Below are 17,530 nucleotides of genomic sequence, written 5' to 3' on the forward strand. Positions count from 1 at the left end.
CACAATTCTTTGATACCCACTACAAATTAATTACATGTTTTCTTCCGCATCAAATTCCCTACAAAATCCATCCGAAATTTCTAGAACAAATATTCCATTCAAGAGGACAAGGCATGAGGGAGAAAGCTCTAGCAAGCAATAAGGCAAGCTACCATAAACCCACCTCCTCTGAGGAATGCTATGGCGCATTGCCATTATCTTGTACACCTTCCAACCATCGCCATCATCTTCCTTCCTGGTGGTTTCAAATGCTAGCCCTTCTATAATCTTAGCTTGCTCTCCTCTGTCGCATTGTGGTCTATTGTTTCAACTTTATTTTTACTATTTTAATTTGTAATGCAATTAATTTGATTCTTTATAAATTTTGTAGTATAAATTTTTTAAATTGAAAGTAAAAGCATAATATTTTGATTGGAGTTTTGGGTAAGCTAGGCAACAATAGGACTTTGGGAAGAATTATTACTGTGTAACACAACATAATAAGGATACATGAAGAATGTTAGAAACAAGAGACCAAACTAAAGAAAGTGTTTTGTGTATATTCAGTCTTATCAAAAGTACAATATATAAGGGATATTTATAGGTGCTAAAGGAATCAGAGTAATAAAGGCATAGAATCCTACAATTAATATACAGATATGTTATATAAATATAAATGATACTGATTGATCTAAATTGATTCTAATGATTCTCTAACATCCCCCCTCAAACTCAAGTGGGAGCTAAGGACACCAGCTTGAGTTTGGATAACAAAGTCCGGAAATGAGTCAGGTGATGAGCTTTCGTGAAGATATCAGCAGTCTGATCCAGTGTTCCAATAGCAATGAGACGAACAGCACCAATAAAGATACGTTGCCGAACAAAGCGACAATCAATTTCAATGTGTTTAGTGCGTTCATGAAACACATCATTATGTGCAATCTGAATAGCACTGTGGTTATCACAAAAACATCAGTAGAAGATAACTGAGGAGCACCCAGATCTTCAAGAAGCCAACAAACCGAGATAACCTCAGTAGTGGTGTTAGCGAGGGCACGGTATTCAGCTTCTGTGCTTGAGCGAGCAGTGAATGTTTGCTTCTTAGCACGCCAAGAAATGAGAGCGTCGCCAAGAAAAAAATAGTAACCAGTAGTAGAATGTCGATCAGTGGGATCACCAGCCCAATCAGCATCGGAGTAAGCCTGAAGAGACAAAGAGGAATGTGCAGAAAAATAAAGGCCATGAAATAGAGTGCCTTTGATGTAGCAAAGAATGCGAAGAACTGCCGCATAGTGAGTAGTACGAGGAGCTGACAAGAACTAGCTAAGTACAAGAACTGGATAGGCGATGTCTAGTCGGGTAACAGTCAAGTAGATGAGACCCCAGCTAACTGTCGATAGAGAGTCGAATTATCCAAAACAGTGCCATCCATAGGGGTAAATCGAACATTAGGTTCAAGAGGAGTAGACTCAGTGCGACTATCTGTAATCCCAGCGCGAGCAAGAAGATCTAAAGCATACTTAGCTTGAGAGAGATAGATGCCATCATCGGTGGAGATGACCTCGAGATCAAGAAAATAGCTGAGAGAACCAAGATCTTTCATCTCAAAGGTATGGTAAAGTGAGGCCTTGAGAGCAGAGATACCATCAACATCATCTCCAGTAATGATCATGTCATCAACATACAAAAGTAGAAGAACAACTCCATGGGTGCCTTTACGAATGAAGAGGGCATTCTCATGAGGGCTAGAAGTAAAACCAAGACTGCATATGGTAGTGCTGAACTTGTCAAACCATTTACGAGGAGCTTACTTAAGTCCATAAAGTGCCTTGCGAAGGAGACAAACCTTACTAGAAGGACAAGGATATCCCGGAGGTGGTTTCATATAGACTTCCCACTGTCTGACACGTCAGTTGCCACGTCAGATTCCACGTCAGCAAGAAAGGTGACACGTGGCGACGTCTGAGTGGAGAAGAGAAGCCTTGTCAGCGGGTGCGGGCGCGGGTCGCAAAGCGGTTCGGTTCGGGTCAGGTGCGGGCACGAGTTGCTGGAGGCGTTGATTCCACGACACATGGCGCGCGCTGAACGGGTGGATTGTTGCTGAAGATCGAACGGTGTTGGGTGGGCAAGCAGAGGCGCGACACGTGGGAGCCGCAGAGCCGTTGATCAATGCGCAATCTGAAAAGAATCTGGAGAGGAGAAGAAGCTGGTGACGACAGCGACTTCCGGTGGCGCGTGTGGAGGCTTCTGGCGAAGTTTCGAGACTCGTTGAACTTGTGACGACGAGACGAAGACGATGGTGTAGGTGGTGACGAACCAAAGCGTCGAAAAGAAACAAAAAATCAAGGACAAAGAAGGCTGCCGGAAGAGAAAACAAAAGGATTATGGACCAATTGTGGCTGAAAAAAATATAATCTAAACTCTTGATACCATGTTAGAAACAGGAGACCAAACTAAAGAAAGTATTTTGTGTATATTCAGTCTGATCAAAAGTACAGTATACAAGGAGTATTTATAGGTGCTAAATGAATCAGAGTAATAAAGGCATAGAATCCTACCATTAATATACAGATATGCTATATAAATATAAACGATATTGATTGATCTAAATTGATTCTAATGATTCTCTAACAAAGAAAACATAAAATTTTGGGGTAAAAATTGTCTAAGGGGTTGCAATCTAACTCAAAATGCTATTCAGGAAATATGAGATACAAATATAACAAGAGCAACTAAAGGTTAATTCAACAATTATGCTAATAAGAAGATATTCATGCTTTTAGGGAATGATAGTTTTTTTTTTAATTTGAATTTAAACAGAGAATTTTATCAATGCGATATGTTACATACGTTGTGCTATTTGTGCTTCATGTGATCCTTTAAGCAACAAATTGATATCCGAAATATATTGAGTGAAGAATTTAATCAAAAGTTTCATGTTGAATAGCAATGCTCTAGTCTTTCCAACTTGTAATAAAAATTGTGTACGAGTACAACTGACATTTTATAGTAGATTTGGATGATACAAGAAGTCTTAGAACATATGTTTGAAGTTTGAATTCCAAATTTCACTTTATATTAAATATAAAGTTTTGGAAGCACTACAAGAAATATATTCTGTCGTCATTTTTTTTTGTCATGTTTAAAAAACGTAGTCTAAAATAGTTTGCAAGTAACTATGATAATACTTACGGGATTATACCACGTGTATATTAAAATCAGCTACTAAAGTTAGCTATTAGTATAAAATATATGTCAGAATATAAATACATGTTAAAAATAAATTAAATCACATATATATTTATATATAAATACATTGGTAGTTGATTTTAATAACTAATTTTAATATACGAATAACATTTTTGTACTTGCAGGTTGACTTAGAAATAATTCATATACTTGCAAATGTGTTTTATTATTATTGAATGTTTGGTGTATTATTATTATTATTATTATTATTATTATTATTATTATTATTATTATTATTATTATTTCGCAACCCGACTTGGCGACTTATATGGCTAAAAGGTCATATGAAAAAAATTATATTGAATGATAGAAACTAATAACATGACCAAATTTGGAAATTTTGTTGTATGAGATGTGGGTATCGTAGTTAGAAAACGGGGAAAAAAAGAAAGAAGCGCAACTCAAGTTAAGACCAAATAAGTCATAATATTTAAATAGAGTTCAACTTTTTCTCATCTTAAAGAGATATGTCATTCTAAATTACTACAATATCTAAATAAAATCGTTGAAACATTAAAGCAGTTGTTTTAGTACACATTACTGAGAAAATATCACATATGTAGCTTATATAATATTTTTTTTATATAATTATGTAATAGTTATTTAAAAATTACATATTGGAAGAGAGAGTAGGGGTGGTAAATGAGCAACCCTATACCGACTCATCCTGTCAAAAAAAGTGATACAAAAATTCTATCCCGCCTTGCTTTTTGATGGGCTGGCAGGTTGGCCCCTAAATTTTTTTTACTTTGGAAAAACTTTTAAAAAAATATCAAGTTCATAAAAATAAAAATAAAATTCATAACTTGATAATCAATCAACTATAAGAATTAAAATACCAAAAAAAAACTATAAGAATTACTTGATAAATTTCTAAGCATATATAAAAAATTAACTTAAAAGTACTTAATTTTTTTAGGCAAGCAGTTTAAGAAAAAGTTGGAGTCTAATTCAAGAATTAAAATAAAGGAATTGATGGTAAAGACACACAAAAAGTAGAATCAATTATGATTAAATCGATGGCAGCCAAAACTAAGCAAGAGGCGCTAATTAAGCCAAATTTAGGGTGCATTTAGGGAATTTAGGGAATAATATAAGAGAATTAATAATTATTGTGCTGAACTTCTAAAAATAAATCCAGGTTCAGCCGTTGTTCTCAAAGTAATTCGATCCCCAGATTTTACTCCCGGAAATCTAGAACCCAAATTTAATGAGCTATTGTATTTTTCAGTATGTATATTTCGATACGTACAAAAAAAGCTTCCAACACTATATCGCGAAAAAAAAAGAAGACTTTTATAACTATTAGAAAATACAAAATAATTTTTCATTCTTATCTCTAACTAATTCACTTCTATTTCTTAAATTAATTTCTTTCAAATGCATGAAATTTTTATTGATTACATATTATACCCATACAAAGAGATATTTAGCAAATAACTTTTGCCGTAACAACATGAAAGGGATAAGGAGTGTCTGCCCATGAATATGTGAAGGTAACAGGATGGTACATAGTGACTGGGTAACCATCGTTGATAAGACAAGTGTTTCCCTGAATTTTCAAAATTGCAGGGTTAATAGACTCCTTACTTTTAAATCCTGCACAATTTAGCATGACATTACCGAATTTACATGGACATTCGGTGGTTAACCAAACTCGAAACTCTTCCGTTCCATTTATTTTCCCCTCAGATTCCTGCTCAAGCTTAAGACCACTTAATTGGCACTCGCTATAGCCTGAGATATACATATAGTTGCACCAAAATAACAAACAAATTAAAATCATTAGTCGTAACAAAAATACTATATACACATAAAAAAAAAAAATCAATCTTTAAATTAATTATAGTTGTGTGTGTGTGCGCATGTATATAGAATCTGGAATTTTCATGTTAACCATAAAATGAAAAAGAAAAAAAGAAAAAGAAAGAGGGAGTAGAAATTCATGCATTTGAAAAGTGAAAAGTAATTACATTGAGAAATAAAGGCAAAAAAGAAAAATATGCTGATAAGTGTGATAACTGTGTTGTTCATGGCACCCATTTTTTTTTTTTCTGAAAAATCAGTGCCTCAATGAATTCTTGAACTTATCTAATGTATTTCAACATTCATTTGGTGTGTCTTTTATAGTTACACACAATTTTATCTAAAATTTAAATAATTGATTATTTTACTTGCAAATTAAATATATAGGTTTGAAATTAGGGGGAAAAAGAATAATTTGATTTTTCAAACCTTATAAAATTTCACGTTTTTGATCTTGTTTGGTAAAATTTGTATTTTTCGAAGTCCATTTATTACAGTTGACTGTCGAAAAATAATTTTATAAAAATAACTTTTAAAAAATACAAGTAACGATAATTATATTTGATAAAATAATTTTTAAAATTTAAAAAGACTATAATAGACATAAATATAAGAATAAATTTAGATATTTATTAATATATGTTGTTATATTTAAAGTTTTTAAATTGATTTGAATAATACAAACTAATTTTAAAAAATTCTTCATTTGATTTTTTTAAAAATATTCTTAATATTTAAAAATTGTAAGTATAAATAAATAATACTTTGTAGAATAATTACCTAAATTAGTCTCCAAGGATTTAAAAACGAACATTTTAATTCTCAAGAAAAATGAATACACAAAAATATTGTTAAGATTTTATTCTGGCAGACAAATCAATTCCCATTTTATTTTTCGGTAGATTAATTACCCAAATCAGTCTCCAAAGATTTTAAAATCGGACATTTTAGTTTAAAAAAAATTAATACATAAATCAATCTCTAACGTTTTTCTCTGTCATACATAACAGTCTCTCGTCTATTTTTTGGCATGACTCACAATTCTCTAAGTATTTATTAAAAAAAGAATATTAATAGATATTATAATTAAATTAACTTTTAAGGATATATATTTAGTTTGGAGTTAAAAAATACTCATCATAACAAAATAAAACGTACAAATAGCAAGACATGAAACTAAACAAATTACAATAATATGCTTTTAATTTAAAAAACTATGAGACTAATTACATCTCTTTATGTTGGATTTAAAATTGTGCAGTGAGGATGGTTCAATAACAATTTTTTTAAAAAATACCATATTAAAAATCGAATAGGTGTAACTTAACTTAAAAGTTAATTTGATTATAATTTCTGCTAATATTTTTTTCTAATAAATATTTGAAAAATTTAGTAAATCATGTCAGAAAATAGACAAAAAAATATTATGTTTGATGAAAAAAAATGTTAGCGATTGATCTTTATATTTTTTTATTAAAATGTCTGATTTCAAAATTTTTTGGACTAATTTAAATAATTACTCAACTAAAAAATGAATTGGGTATTAATTTGTCTGTCAAAATAAAATTTTTAAAATATTTTTATATATTAATTTTTTTTAAATCTAAATTGTGCACTTTTAAAATTCTTATTACTAATTTGACTAATTATTCTATTTTTTATTTATTATACACATTTTTAAAAAAATTTATCAAATTAAGCATTGATATTTAGTTTCTTATTTTATTTTTAAGTACACTATATCATAATTATGCAGATGCCTAATGAATGAATTTCGTTTTCATTATTTTTCAAATGCATATTTATGGCATTTGACTATATTGAATTATATATTTAAAATTATTAATAATATGAACAAGATCAAATTGAATTATAAATGAACTATTTATGTAGGATTTATTTATTTTATTTTCAAATACATATTTATGCCATTTGACTGTATTGAATTATATATTTAAAAATATTAATAATATGAACAAGATTAAATTGAATTATAAATGAACTATTTATGTTGGATTTATTTATTTTATATTCAAATACAAATGGAGAAATTGAATGTTGCTTAGCTCTTAAGTTCTTTGAGGAATATCAAGACGGTAAATTAAAGTTATAATTAATATTTATCATTAAATTATTTTAAATAAAAATATTTAGTAACAAAAAAAATTAGTCCAAAATAACCATAATTTAAATTATTTAATATTTATTAATTGTTACAACAATTAATAAATACTAAATAAGACAGATTCTATCTGTTTTTTTTTTCTACCTAAAATTACCGTAATTTAAAATGTATAATTATATTATTCTAAAATACATAGCATATTTTAACATTAGGATTTTTTTATTTTAATAAATAAAATAAATGTAATATTTATCAAAATAAATAATTTTAGGAGTATTTACCAATTTAAATTCTCTTGCCATATTTCGTTTACAGTGTAAATGAGATACTGTAAACGAGATATGGCACATCAATGTGACACGTGTATATCTCGTTTACACTGTAAACAAGATATGGCCTGTCTGTGCTTATATATAGAAGTCGTTTATAGCTTAGTTACGGACCCCAGTTTGAGTTTGTCAACCTCTTTCTCCCCTCTTTTAATCCTTTCTGACTATACCTTCGACTGAATCGGTGATGACGCGCCAGGCGGGGAATGACGGAGATATCAACAAGCTGAACGAGACGACACATTACGCCGAGACAGCCGACTTCGAGGTTAGTTTTGTTATGTCTGTTAAATTTAAGGATGTCGCCATTGTTAGGGTAGTCATGAAGAACTGGAACGTAGTTATATGAATTATGAGTTAGGTCTGTAGGAAGAATTTAGAACTCTATTCGCTTGTGCTATATTGGTACGACATAATTATTAGTTTGGAACTATGTTATTCTATTGCTATGTTGTTAGTATTTATAACGCTGTAGTTAGGATTTGCCTATTATCGAATATGTAATGTAGAGACATGTGTAAGTTAGAAAGTTAAAATATTGTATTCTTAAGGCTAAATTTTTATCTTTTTTCATTCTTCAGAGGCTTCGCCTCCTACTACCCCAGCGAGTGAGCCATACTTTACCTCTACCAGACGCCATCGTCCCGTATTTGGCTGAGCCCGGATTCGGCGATACGGTGCCCCTCAGAGATTTTACTTTTGACAGTTCCCTGATTTCGGCACTGGTGGAGCGATGGCGTCCAGAGACGCAAACGTTTCATCTCCCGTGGGGTGAGGTTACTATCACTCTGCAAGACGTGGCGTACCACCTAAACCTATGCGCAACGGTAACCCCGTCGGAGGTGCTTCCGTGACTTTGGTAGGTGGTACTATACAGAGACGTAAGCGTTGGTGGAGCGGCTACTTAGCGTCAGGCCTCCCGTAACAGCATAGCAGGTAGCGCAGATGAAGGAGTCCTTCACACTGAAGCTTGTGTGGTTGTAGGATCGTATCCACCAGATATCCCCGATAGACAATCTCGACACCCTTGACAATACGATAGTGTAAACGAAATATACACGTGTCATGCTGACGTGTCATATCTCATTGATATGACAATTTAAATCGATAAATACTCGTAAAATTATTTATTTTTTAAATATTACATTTATTTTATTTATTAAAATAAAAAATCCTTTAACATTACGTATGGTAGCGTAATGCATTTTAGCATCAATCTTCATGTATTTCTCTTTCCAATATCATTTGTGAAAAGTATTATATATAATCAAAATATATGTTAACAATTAATGATTAATTACTATGATACGTATTAATAATTTTTTAAAAATAAAAATTCATATGAAGTAGTTTATTTATTTTATAAATTTCTAAATATATGTGTATTATTTATAAGATTTTTATTTATGTCAAAACATATTTGATAAGATTAGTTAATAACTTATATTTTATTTATAAAAAACATTTTTAATAAGATTGGTTAATAATTAATTGCTTAAAATTAATAATGGAAATTTTTAATAATTTATCAAAAGTATTTATGGAACAGGCTCTTTTGATTAAAAGGGTATTAGAATAAAAATAGTATGTAAATCCTAAGAATCAACGATCATATATTTGTGTATATTTATATACTTATTCATTTTTTATAAGAAAAGAAAAAATGTTTTGATATATTCTGCCATCAATTAATATAGAATTAATTCCCAAATTATATTCCTTTTAAAATGGCATACGTTGGCAACTGCAATATAGACAAACAATTATAACTCGAGATTTAATGGAGAGAGAGAAAAAGGAAAAAAATCTATCTATTACTCGAGATTTAATGGAGAGAGAGAAAAAGGAAAAAAATTTTAAAAATTTTTCTCCTTAATTCAAATAAAAACATTCCGTAAATTATAAGGAAAAAAAAAAGTGTTTTGATATCCTCTCATGAGTCAACATAGAATATTAATAATTTAATACCAAATTATATTCCTTTCAAAATGGCATACGTTGGCAACTCTAATGTAGAGAGAGTTTATAATTTAAGATTTAATGGAGAGAGAAAAGGGAGAAATAAACTTTTTAAAATTTAAAAAACAACACTCTTTCTTATTTCAAATAAAAATATTTGTATATTCTAAAAATCAAACATTATATAATTATATATTTATTTTTTTGAAAGGAAGAAGAAGTGTTTTAATATATAACCTCTCATCGTTTTTTTTATGAAGGACATTTTTCAACTAATAAGGGTGGGATCGCAAGTTCAATTAATTTAGGATATTTTGGAGGGATTAGAAATAATTTAATCTGTTAAACCATGTTTTCAAGTTTTATTATTTGAAGAGTAAAAGGTTTTGGTGATTTTTGTTAACCCTCTAAAGGGTTCGTTTTCAAGATTCATAAATTGAGAGGCTTTATTGGTTTTTATTTTAATATAATTTATTTTTTTATCTAATAAATTATTGTGATACTATTTATTTCTTCATACTTAATTTTTCAATAAGGGCCGATAAGATTGTAAAAATAATATAGTAAGTCATCCGAGAATATTGTAGAACCCTTGCTTTCTTCTTTATGTTAAGGGTAAAGGACAAATTCGTCCCTGACCTTTTAAATTTGGGACTTTTAACTCCCTTAAGATTGAAAAATACAAAACGATCCCTCACCAGTGGAAACGGCGTACAAACCGGTCCTTCCGTTCAATTTGGGTTCCAAGACGTAACGGATTCTGTTTACCTGGCGCCTATGTGGCGTGGATATGTGCACGTGTCTTCAGGGTGGTAGTAATGGGGCTGACGTGGTGCCAGTAGAGAAAGTAATAGGACATTTTAGTCCTTGGTCACGCGCACGACGTCGTTTCGGGTTAATGTTTTGCAATGGTGAGTGTGAGCTATGAAATATGCCAGAGCTGCCCATATGAGTGAGAAAGAATTACAAGAACCCTAGCACTACTAAGCTTTTCCCTCCAAAAAATACGACGCTTCATTTCCGCTTTGTCGTCGTTGCAGTTCTGTGGAGGAGTTCCAGATTGAAGCTCCGTGGTTATACCTGCGTCTGCCGTAGAGAGGGGTAAGTACATTGATGTTCAATCGTTTTGCTTATGGCCGTTATTTGCTATCAATGTTGTAGGATGAGACTAATAGGGATTGTAACTGATTGTCATATGTGATTAGTTGTGGGGTTAGTCATTTGCCATGTGTTGTTTAGAGATATTTTGGACATTTAGATAATAAGGGGTGGTTTTGTGTTTTGTTGTGGATTGAAAAATTTTGCAGATGGTTGATGTCTTTGGTGTTCCCGTGTTCCATCATGGGGGTAACTTCTCACGAGGGGCTAGCGGTGAGTTAGTGTATCTTAATGGTCAAGTTGAGAAGTTTCCTTCGATGGACTTGGATTTTGTCAATTTCGGCGATCTGGTCACCATGTTCAAAGGGCTAGGATATCAATCCTATAAGGAGGCTTACTGGTATGATCCAAAAAGTAAAGATATGGAGTCAGGGTTGCATGTACTGAGGGGGGACGCAGGGATCAACCAAATGCGACAGGCTAAGTTGAGGAACAAAGATACTGAAGAGTTTTACATTTTTTTTGACCATCCTGTTGACGAACCTGAGATCGCAGATGATGATTTTGAGAAAAATGCTGAGGTTGAGGAAGAAGCCGATCCAAATGACATGGAGAAGTCGGATGGTAGCACTGACAGTGATGAAGATGAGCTATATAAACCACCACCAGCTGGTTATGAAAGTGGGAGTGATACTGGTGAAGATGATGAGGGCAGAAGGGTTAGAGCTGCCAAAGGGAAGAGGAAACATGTGTCTCTATCGCCGAGGAAAGGGGTTGATCCCAATGAGAAGCCAAAAAAACAAGCAACCCATGAGTTTAAAAGGCAGAGATTTAAAGCAAGAAGGGTGAGCTCAGGTGGTGAAAGTTCCTCAAGGTCTACTGGGCCTGCTAAACAGCCCAGCACTAGTAGGCCTGGAAGCCAGCCCAACAGATCTAGGCCTGCTAGGGAGCCCAGCATGAGGCCAGCCGTTGCAGATTATGTCAGTGATGTAGACACTGATAATGAGGACATTGTGTTTGAGTATGAGTCTGAAGAGCTGCATACCCCTATCTCATCAGAGGATGAAGGGAACAAACCACACTGGCCTGAGTTTGATGAACACTATGGGTTTGGAGAAGGCAGATTTGAGCTAGGCACAAGATTTGCTACAATCGAGAGGTTCAAGGAAGTTGTGAAGGATTCGTTTATTGCTGAGGGGAGGGAGTTGGTTTGGATTAAAAATGATAAGGAAAGGGTTAGAGTTGGGTGCAAGAATGAGAATTGTCCCTGGATTGCTCATCTATCATACAATAAACAGCTGCAGTGTTTCCAAGTGAAAACCTATAGGAGTGAACATACATGCGCAAGAGATCTGAGAAGCAATGCGGCTGACCAACACTGGATTAGCAAAAAAGTGGAGAAAAGGATGACCACCCATCCCCATATGAACACACACGAGGCCATTGATTTTTTTAAAAAAAGAGTTTGATCTAGTACTACACCCTAAAATGGTTTACAGAGCTGTGAGGGAAGCCAAAGACAAGATCATGGGAAACGAGGTAGAACAGTATGGGAAGCTTAGAGATTATCTAATGGAGATACATAGAAGCAATCCAAGGTCTACTGCATTGTTGGACGTTATTCCCCAGCCACAAGCACCCCCAACATTCGACAAAATGTATATATGCTTCGATGCCTGCAAGAGGGGATTTAAGAGTGGATGCAGGCCGTTGATTCACTTGGATGGAGCATTCCTGAAGACCTATCATGGGGGCCAATTGCTGTCTGCTGTGGCACAGGACGCAAATAACCAGTTTTATGTGGTTGCATTTGCTGTGGCAAGGTCTGAATCGAAAGAGTCATGGAAGTGGTTTCTGACCCTATTACAAGAGGACATTGGAGATGTGCAACAACATGGTTGGAATTTTATGTCCGACATGCAAAAGGTTAGTAAGCCAGTTCCTCTACTTAATTTAAGTACATATGGTGTAAAATGATAAAAGTCCTTCTTGTTGCATTCTGTTTCAGGGACTGATGCCTGCATTGAAGGAGATAATGCCGAATGCACATGTGCGCAATTGTGTCGTGCACATGTGGAAGAATTTCATCAACCGTTTCAAGGACTTATATATCAGGGAAACTGTGTGGGAATGTGCAAAATGCACAACTGTGGCTGAGTTCAAGACAAAAATGAAGAGGCTGAAGGAAGTTAATCAGGATGCCTGGTCATACCTGATGAAATTTGAACCTGCAACATGGGTAAGGGCCTATTTCAGTCATGGTCCAAAAGTGGACAACCTGACTAACAATATGTGCGAGTCTTTCAACTCCAAGATCACCAAGTACAGGTGCAAGCCTATACTGACAATGTGCGAAGAAGTGCGCTGCTACCTCATGAGGCGTATGGTTCAGCACAAGAGACTGATAGATTGCCATCATGGAAAGCTTGCACCGGTTCAGGAGAAAAGGTTGAAGAGACTTGTTAAGCCAAGTAACAAATGGACTGCGGAGTGGATAGGTGATAACGAGCGCAAGCGATTTGAGGTCACATACAAGGGATCTAAGTTGGATGTGGACTTGATTAAACATACATGTACATGTAACAGATGGCAATTAACTGGTAAGTGTGTAATTCTCTAAATGTTTCTTGTTGGATTTGCCTGCAAGATGTTGCTGTAATTTTACTTACTCATGACATTGTTTCTTGTTGGAATTGCCTGCCTGCTACTACTGTAATTATGTTTATGTGATTGTTTGTTGTTGGATTTGCTTGTCTGCTGCTGCTGTTTCCTTACTTGCATATGTCCAGTTGTATATGTTTAAGTTGTATATGTCTAATTGTTATCATTAACTTGTTGGATTTGTTGGAAAAGGGATGCCGTGCACTCATGCAGTTGCAGCAATTAGAAAAAGACATGACAACATGGAAGATTATGTGCATCCATGGTTATGCATGGAATCACTGAAGAAGACTTACGAGCACTTCATTCAACCCGTTACAAGTGAAGAGTTCTGGATACGGTCTGATCAGACTAGGCCGGCTGCACCTGTCATTAAGCGGCCAATTGGTCGTCCAAAGGTACATAACAGGCAGAAGGACCCAGCAGAAACTGTTATCGAAGGTGAAAAACTGAGGAGAAGTTTCTATGCGACATGCAGCAAGTGTGGTCAAACAGGGCACAACTATAAGACTTGTAAGGGTGCGCCATCCAATCCAAATTGGAAACTTAAGACCAGGAAACCAAAGAAGAAGACCCAAGACAACCTTTCTCTTGTGGTTATACCACTGTCACAATCAGCACCTGAGGCAGAGGTACTTGGCTGGACTAAGGATCTTTATGTCCCCCCGATAATATGTTTAAGGATTTCGTTGTCCATTTAAAAAATGTTAAAGGACCCATTTGTATTTTTTAAATTTGTTTCATGGCTTTATTGTCTTTCTTTGTTTCAGGGTGAGGAGCATGACTCAGCTACTCCAACCAACCAGAACCATTCTACCACTTTCACAACTCCAGATGTGGCCCAGCAACAACCTGCTCCACAAGTTGCATCTGTGACCACTACTGCAGCCCCTGCAACACAAGGTCAGGTTCCTTTCAAACCTCCAGCCAGAGTTCCAGCAAGGCCATCCAACAAAACATTCAGACCGAAACAACCAATTAGAAGGAAGAGTGATGGTAAACAACAAGTTCAGAAGTCACAGCAGCCAAGTGTGGAAGCAGTTGAAGGACCATCTGATGAGGCTCTGGCTGCAGCAAGCAGTGGAACTAAAAGGGTGTTTCAGGTCATCCCCACCCCAGGAACCAACAATTCCAAAAAATGATGTTCATATTTTATGAGTCTGATGTAAAAGTTGGATCAAACTTATTTTTGTTTGTTATACACTATGGAATCTTTTTGCCAAAACTATGATGCTAAGGTTGTGAGCCTTTATTAAACTGTATACCATGTTTTGTTAGGATTGTAATCTCTTAAACTTAAACTTTCGTTCAATGTTAAATGATCCAAACTATTTAATGTCTATTTCATTCTAATCCCATCAACATCATATTACATATACCCACCCAACTCCAACATGTTACAGCAACAGCATATCATCATTCATGAAAGGATAACTTAATACAACACTTATGTTCCAAAGGCATAACTTAAACTGCTTTTCCACTTTTCAGCCAAGTTTGACAACAACATATCCCAAAATTACACTAACCACAACAACAATAACATAATACAAATTAACATTCTTCTTCCTCTCTAGATGCACCAGCTTCTTCTCCAAATCAGTGAGTCTCTGTTCCACCACCTTCTTTCCAAGATACAGTTTCAGATCATCAACCTCGTTCTCAGTCATAAACTTGTCCAGAACTCTTACTGTTGAAACATGGTCATCCAGCCATAAGAAGAACTTGCAGTGACTGGGATTTTTCAGCTGCATGTTCATCATGGCAAAACAAAAAATCACCAACTTATAATCAAAATAACTACTTACGCCCGTATAATCAAAATCAATCAAATAAAACCACCAACTTACCTTAAAGAATGGACATCCAAAGAACAATCTATTGGGGTTCGTCGTCGTCCTCGATTTGTACAATATGGCGTACACTCCACATCTACACCTCGGAGCAATGTCATCTTTCTCCTCTGCAGCTTCCACGCATTTTATGGTCGATGGTAGTGGTACGCGTCTTGCGCTGGATGAAGCTCCATCGCTGGCCATTTACCACTCCACAGTATCACCACCCCCGACCTCTCACACAAATCACAACGGCTATGGCGACAGATTCCATTTGAAGAAATAGGGCACACACCGAAAACGACGTCGTGCGCGTGACCAAGGACTAAAATGTCCCATTACTTTCTCTACTGGCACCACGTCAGCCCCGTTACTACCACCCTGAAGACACGTGCACATATCCACGCCACATAGGCGCCAGGTAAACAGAATCCGTTATGTCTTGGAACCCAAATTGAACGGAAGGACCGGTTTGTACGCCGTTTCCACTGGTGAGGGGTCGTTTTGTATTTTCCAATCTTGAGGGAGTTAAAAGTCCCAAATTTAAAAGGTCAGGAACGAATTTGTCCTTTACCCTTATGTTAAACTTGTAAACATAAATATATTTTAAAATGTTAAACCCTTCTTTAATTTGACTTTTTCTTTCTCCCCTTCAAAACCCTCCGTTCCTGTTCTCTTGCCGGTCATAAATACACCCAAAAGCGTCTAACTTTAGATTCACATATAAATGATTTAAACATATTAAAGTTACAAACTATAATGCACGGATATGGATATAGATATAAGACATGATATGACACGAAATATGTCGATATACGAATTTTAAAATTTTATAAAATACAAAAATTCGTATTCATATAAAATATAAAATATTTTTTAGATAAATGATAATGATATTTTGATATTTTATTAATATTAAAATATAAATTAATTTTTTAATTATTTTTAATGTCTTATTTTAATTATATTAAATATTTAAAATATTTTTTATTTTAATAAATAATAATATATACTATATCTAAATTTATTTCAAAAATATATATTAAGAATAAGAATGAAACGTTGACACGTGATAGTATTTAGGTGTATCCAAGCGTGTTCGGAAAATTTTTTTTTATTTTTTATTAATACACGGTTGAAAAAAACAGACATACATATCAGACTAGTGTCGGTGATTATCGTATTCAAAATATGTCCAATACACGAACATGACAATTTAGCAAAATATCTGTATTTCATCAGTTACAGAAAACAAAATTTTATTTACATAATTGACCTAAAACACTAATTATAGTAGCATTACAAATGGTATATCTAAAATGAGTCCAAACAACCTATGTATATTGGATGCATTACTTTTTTAAGTTTTTATAAATTATTCAATTTTATTAAATAAAATTTAAAAGATGTTAAAAAAATATTAACTACAAGAAGTGCTATTTTTATTGACGGTCAAAACGTCGGTAATCAATTTTATCGGACAAGTTGACATTGATAAATTAAATTTAACGACACCACTAATCCACTATCCGTCTATAAAATAAAATTAAGTATACCCACGATCATATTGTTGGTAAAAATCAAGTGTCGAAAAAATATTAGGTAAATATTACTCAACCTCTTTTAAAATAATATGTAAACTATTATTTATGATGTGTTAAATTTTAAATTATTTTATAATTTTTTATTTGAGATGCATAATGGTATTTTTAAAATATCAAAATTTCACTCTCGTCAATTGAAGCATATTTTTCATTCTTCAATTCTTTCTTCATCTCGTAGTTTCGGTCCTTTCAAGCATTGTCATCCTTTCCATTCCTCAATTCTTTCTTCAGAGCGTAATTTCGGTCCTTCCAAGTATCGCCGTCGTCGTGACAAGAAACGCTGACGTCGTTATCACTACTACACTCCCACGCAATCTCTTTCTTCAGTGCATCATTTCTTAGCTACATTGTTAAATTCCCCTCCTTTCTAATATAGTGAGCACCAATATCATCGCTATATCTTGTCTTCTCATTTGATCCGTCTTTTTAATGTGGATGATTCTTTACTAACATAATTACTGGCTAGTTTTAATTATTAAATTTTTTTATTAAAAAATATATTTATTTAATATAATAAAGTAAATCTATTTAGAATACTTAAAATATAATTAAAATCATAAACATATAAATATAATAGTAAAATTTGTACTCTAAACAAATAAACATATACTTTATCATACATAAATTATTTTAAAAAACCCTGTCTGGAATCCACCTCTTTAGCCAGTGAAGGCATTTGAAGGCTTACTTAGTGCTTAAAATTAATGATAAAAATTTAAAATGATAAAATCTAATTTTTTTATCATATTTTTTATAATATTTTATTTTTTTAATTTTTAATTTATTAATATTTTATTATTTAATTAATAATTAAAAAAATTATTTTTATGAAAAATTATTTTTTGTATTATTTAAAAAAAAATTAATAAATAATTTAAAAAATAA

The 17,530-nt window shown here is 33.4% G+C and overlaps 1 protein-coding gene and 1 long non-coding RNA gene across 2 annotated transcripts; one reads left to right on the plus strand and one right to left on the minus strand.

Annotated features, from left to right (window-relative positions):
- Positions 1-4,598: 4,598 nt before the first annotated feature.
- Positions 4,599-5,366, minus strand: LOC112799815 (uncharacterized). The gene is made up of 2 exons (XR_011881713.1): positions 5,202-5,366; positions 4,599-4,965 (listed from the first exon to the last, which is right to left on the minus strand). It is a non-coding gene; the product is annotated as an uncharacterized lncRNA (long non-coding RNA).
- A 6,667-nt stretch (positions 5,367-12,033) lies between these two features.
- LOC112803921 (uncharacterized) lies at positions 12,034-14,348 on the plus strand. Its single transcript, XM_025847373.1, has 4 exons — positions 12,034-12,471; positions 12,554-13,145; positions 13,399-13,838; positions 13,977-14,348. The coding sequence occupies exons 1-4, from the start codon at positions 12,034-12,036 to the stop codon at positions 14,346-14,348; spliced, it is 1,842 nt and encodes a 613-aa protein (XP_025703158.1).
- Positions 14,349-17,530: the final 3,182 nt, after the last annotated feature.

Source organism: Arachis hypogaea, chromosome 5 (genome assembly GCF_003086295.3).
Source record: "Arachis hypogaea cultivar Tifrunner chromosome 5, arahy.Tifrunner.gnm2.J5K5, whole genome shotgun sequence".
NCBI classification, from domain to species: Eukaryota; Viridiplantae; Streptophyta; class Magnoliopsida; order Fabales; family Fabaceae; genus Arachis; species Arachis hypogaea.

Bases quoted from the DNA above. Each gene is read 5' to 3' on its own strand.
- LOC112803921 (XM_025847373.1), top strand. From the start codon at position 12,034: ATGGTTTACAGAGCTGTGAGGGAAGCCAAAGACAAGATCATGGGAAAC. The intron at 12,472-12,553 runs GTTAGTAAGCCA...ATTCTGTTTCAG, and splicing joins TTATGTCCGACATGCAAAAG to GGACTGATGCCTGCATTGAA. The intron at 13,839-13,976 runs GTACTTGGCTGG...TCTTTGTTTCAG, and splicing joins AATCAGCACCTGAGGCAGAG to GGTGAGGAGCATGACTCAGC.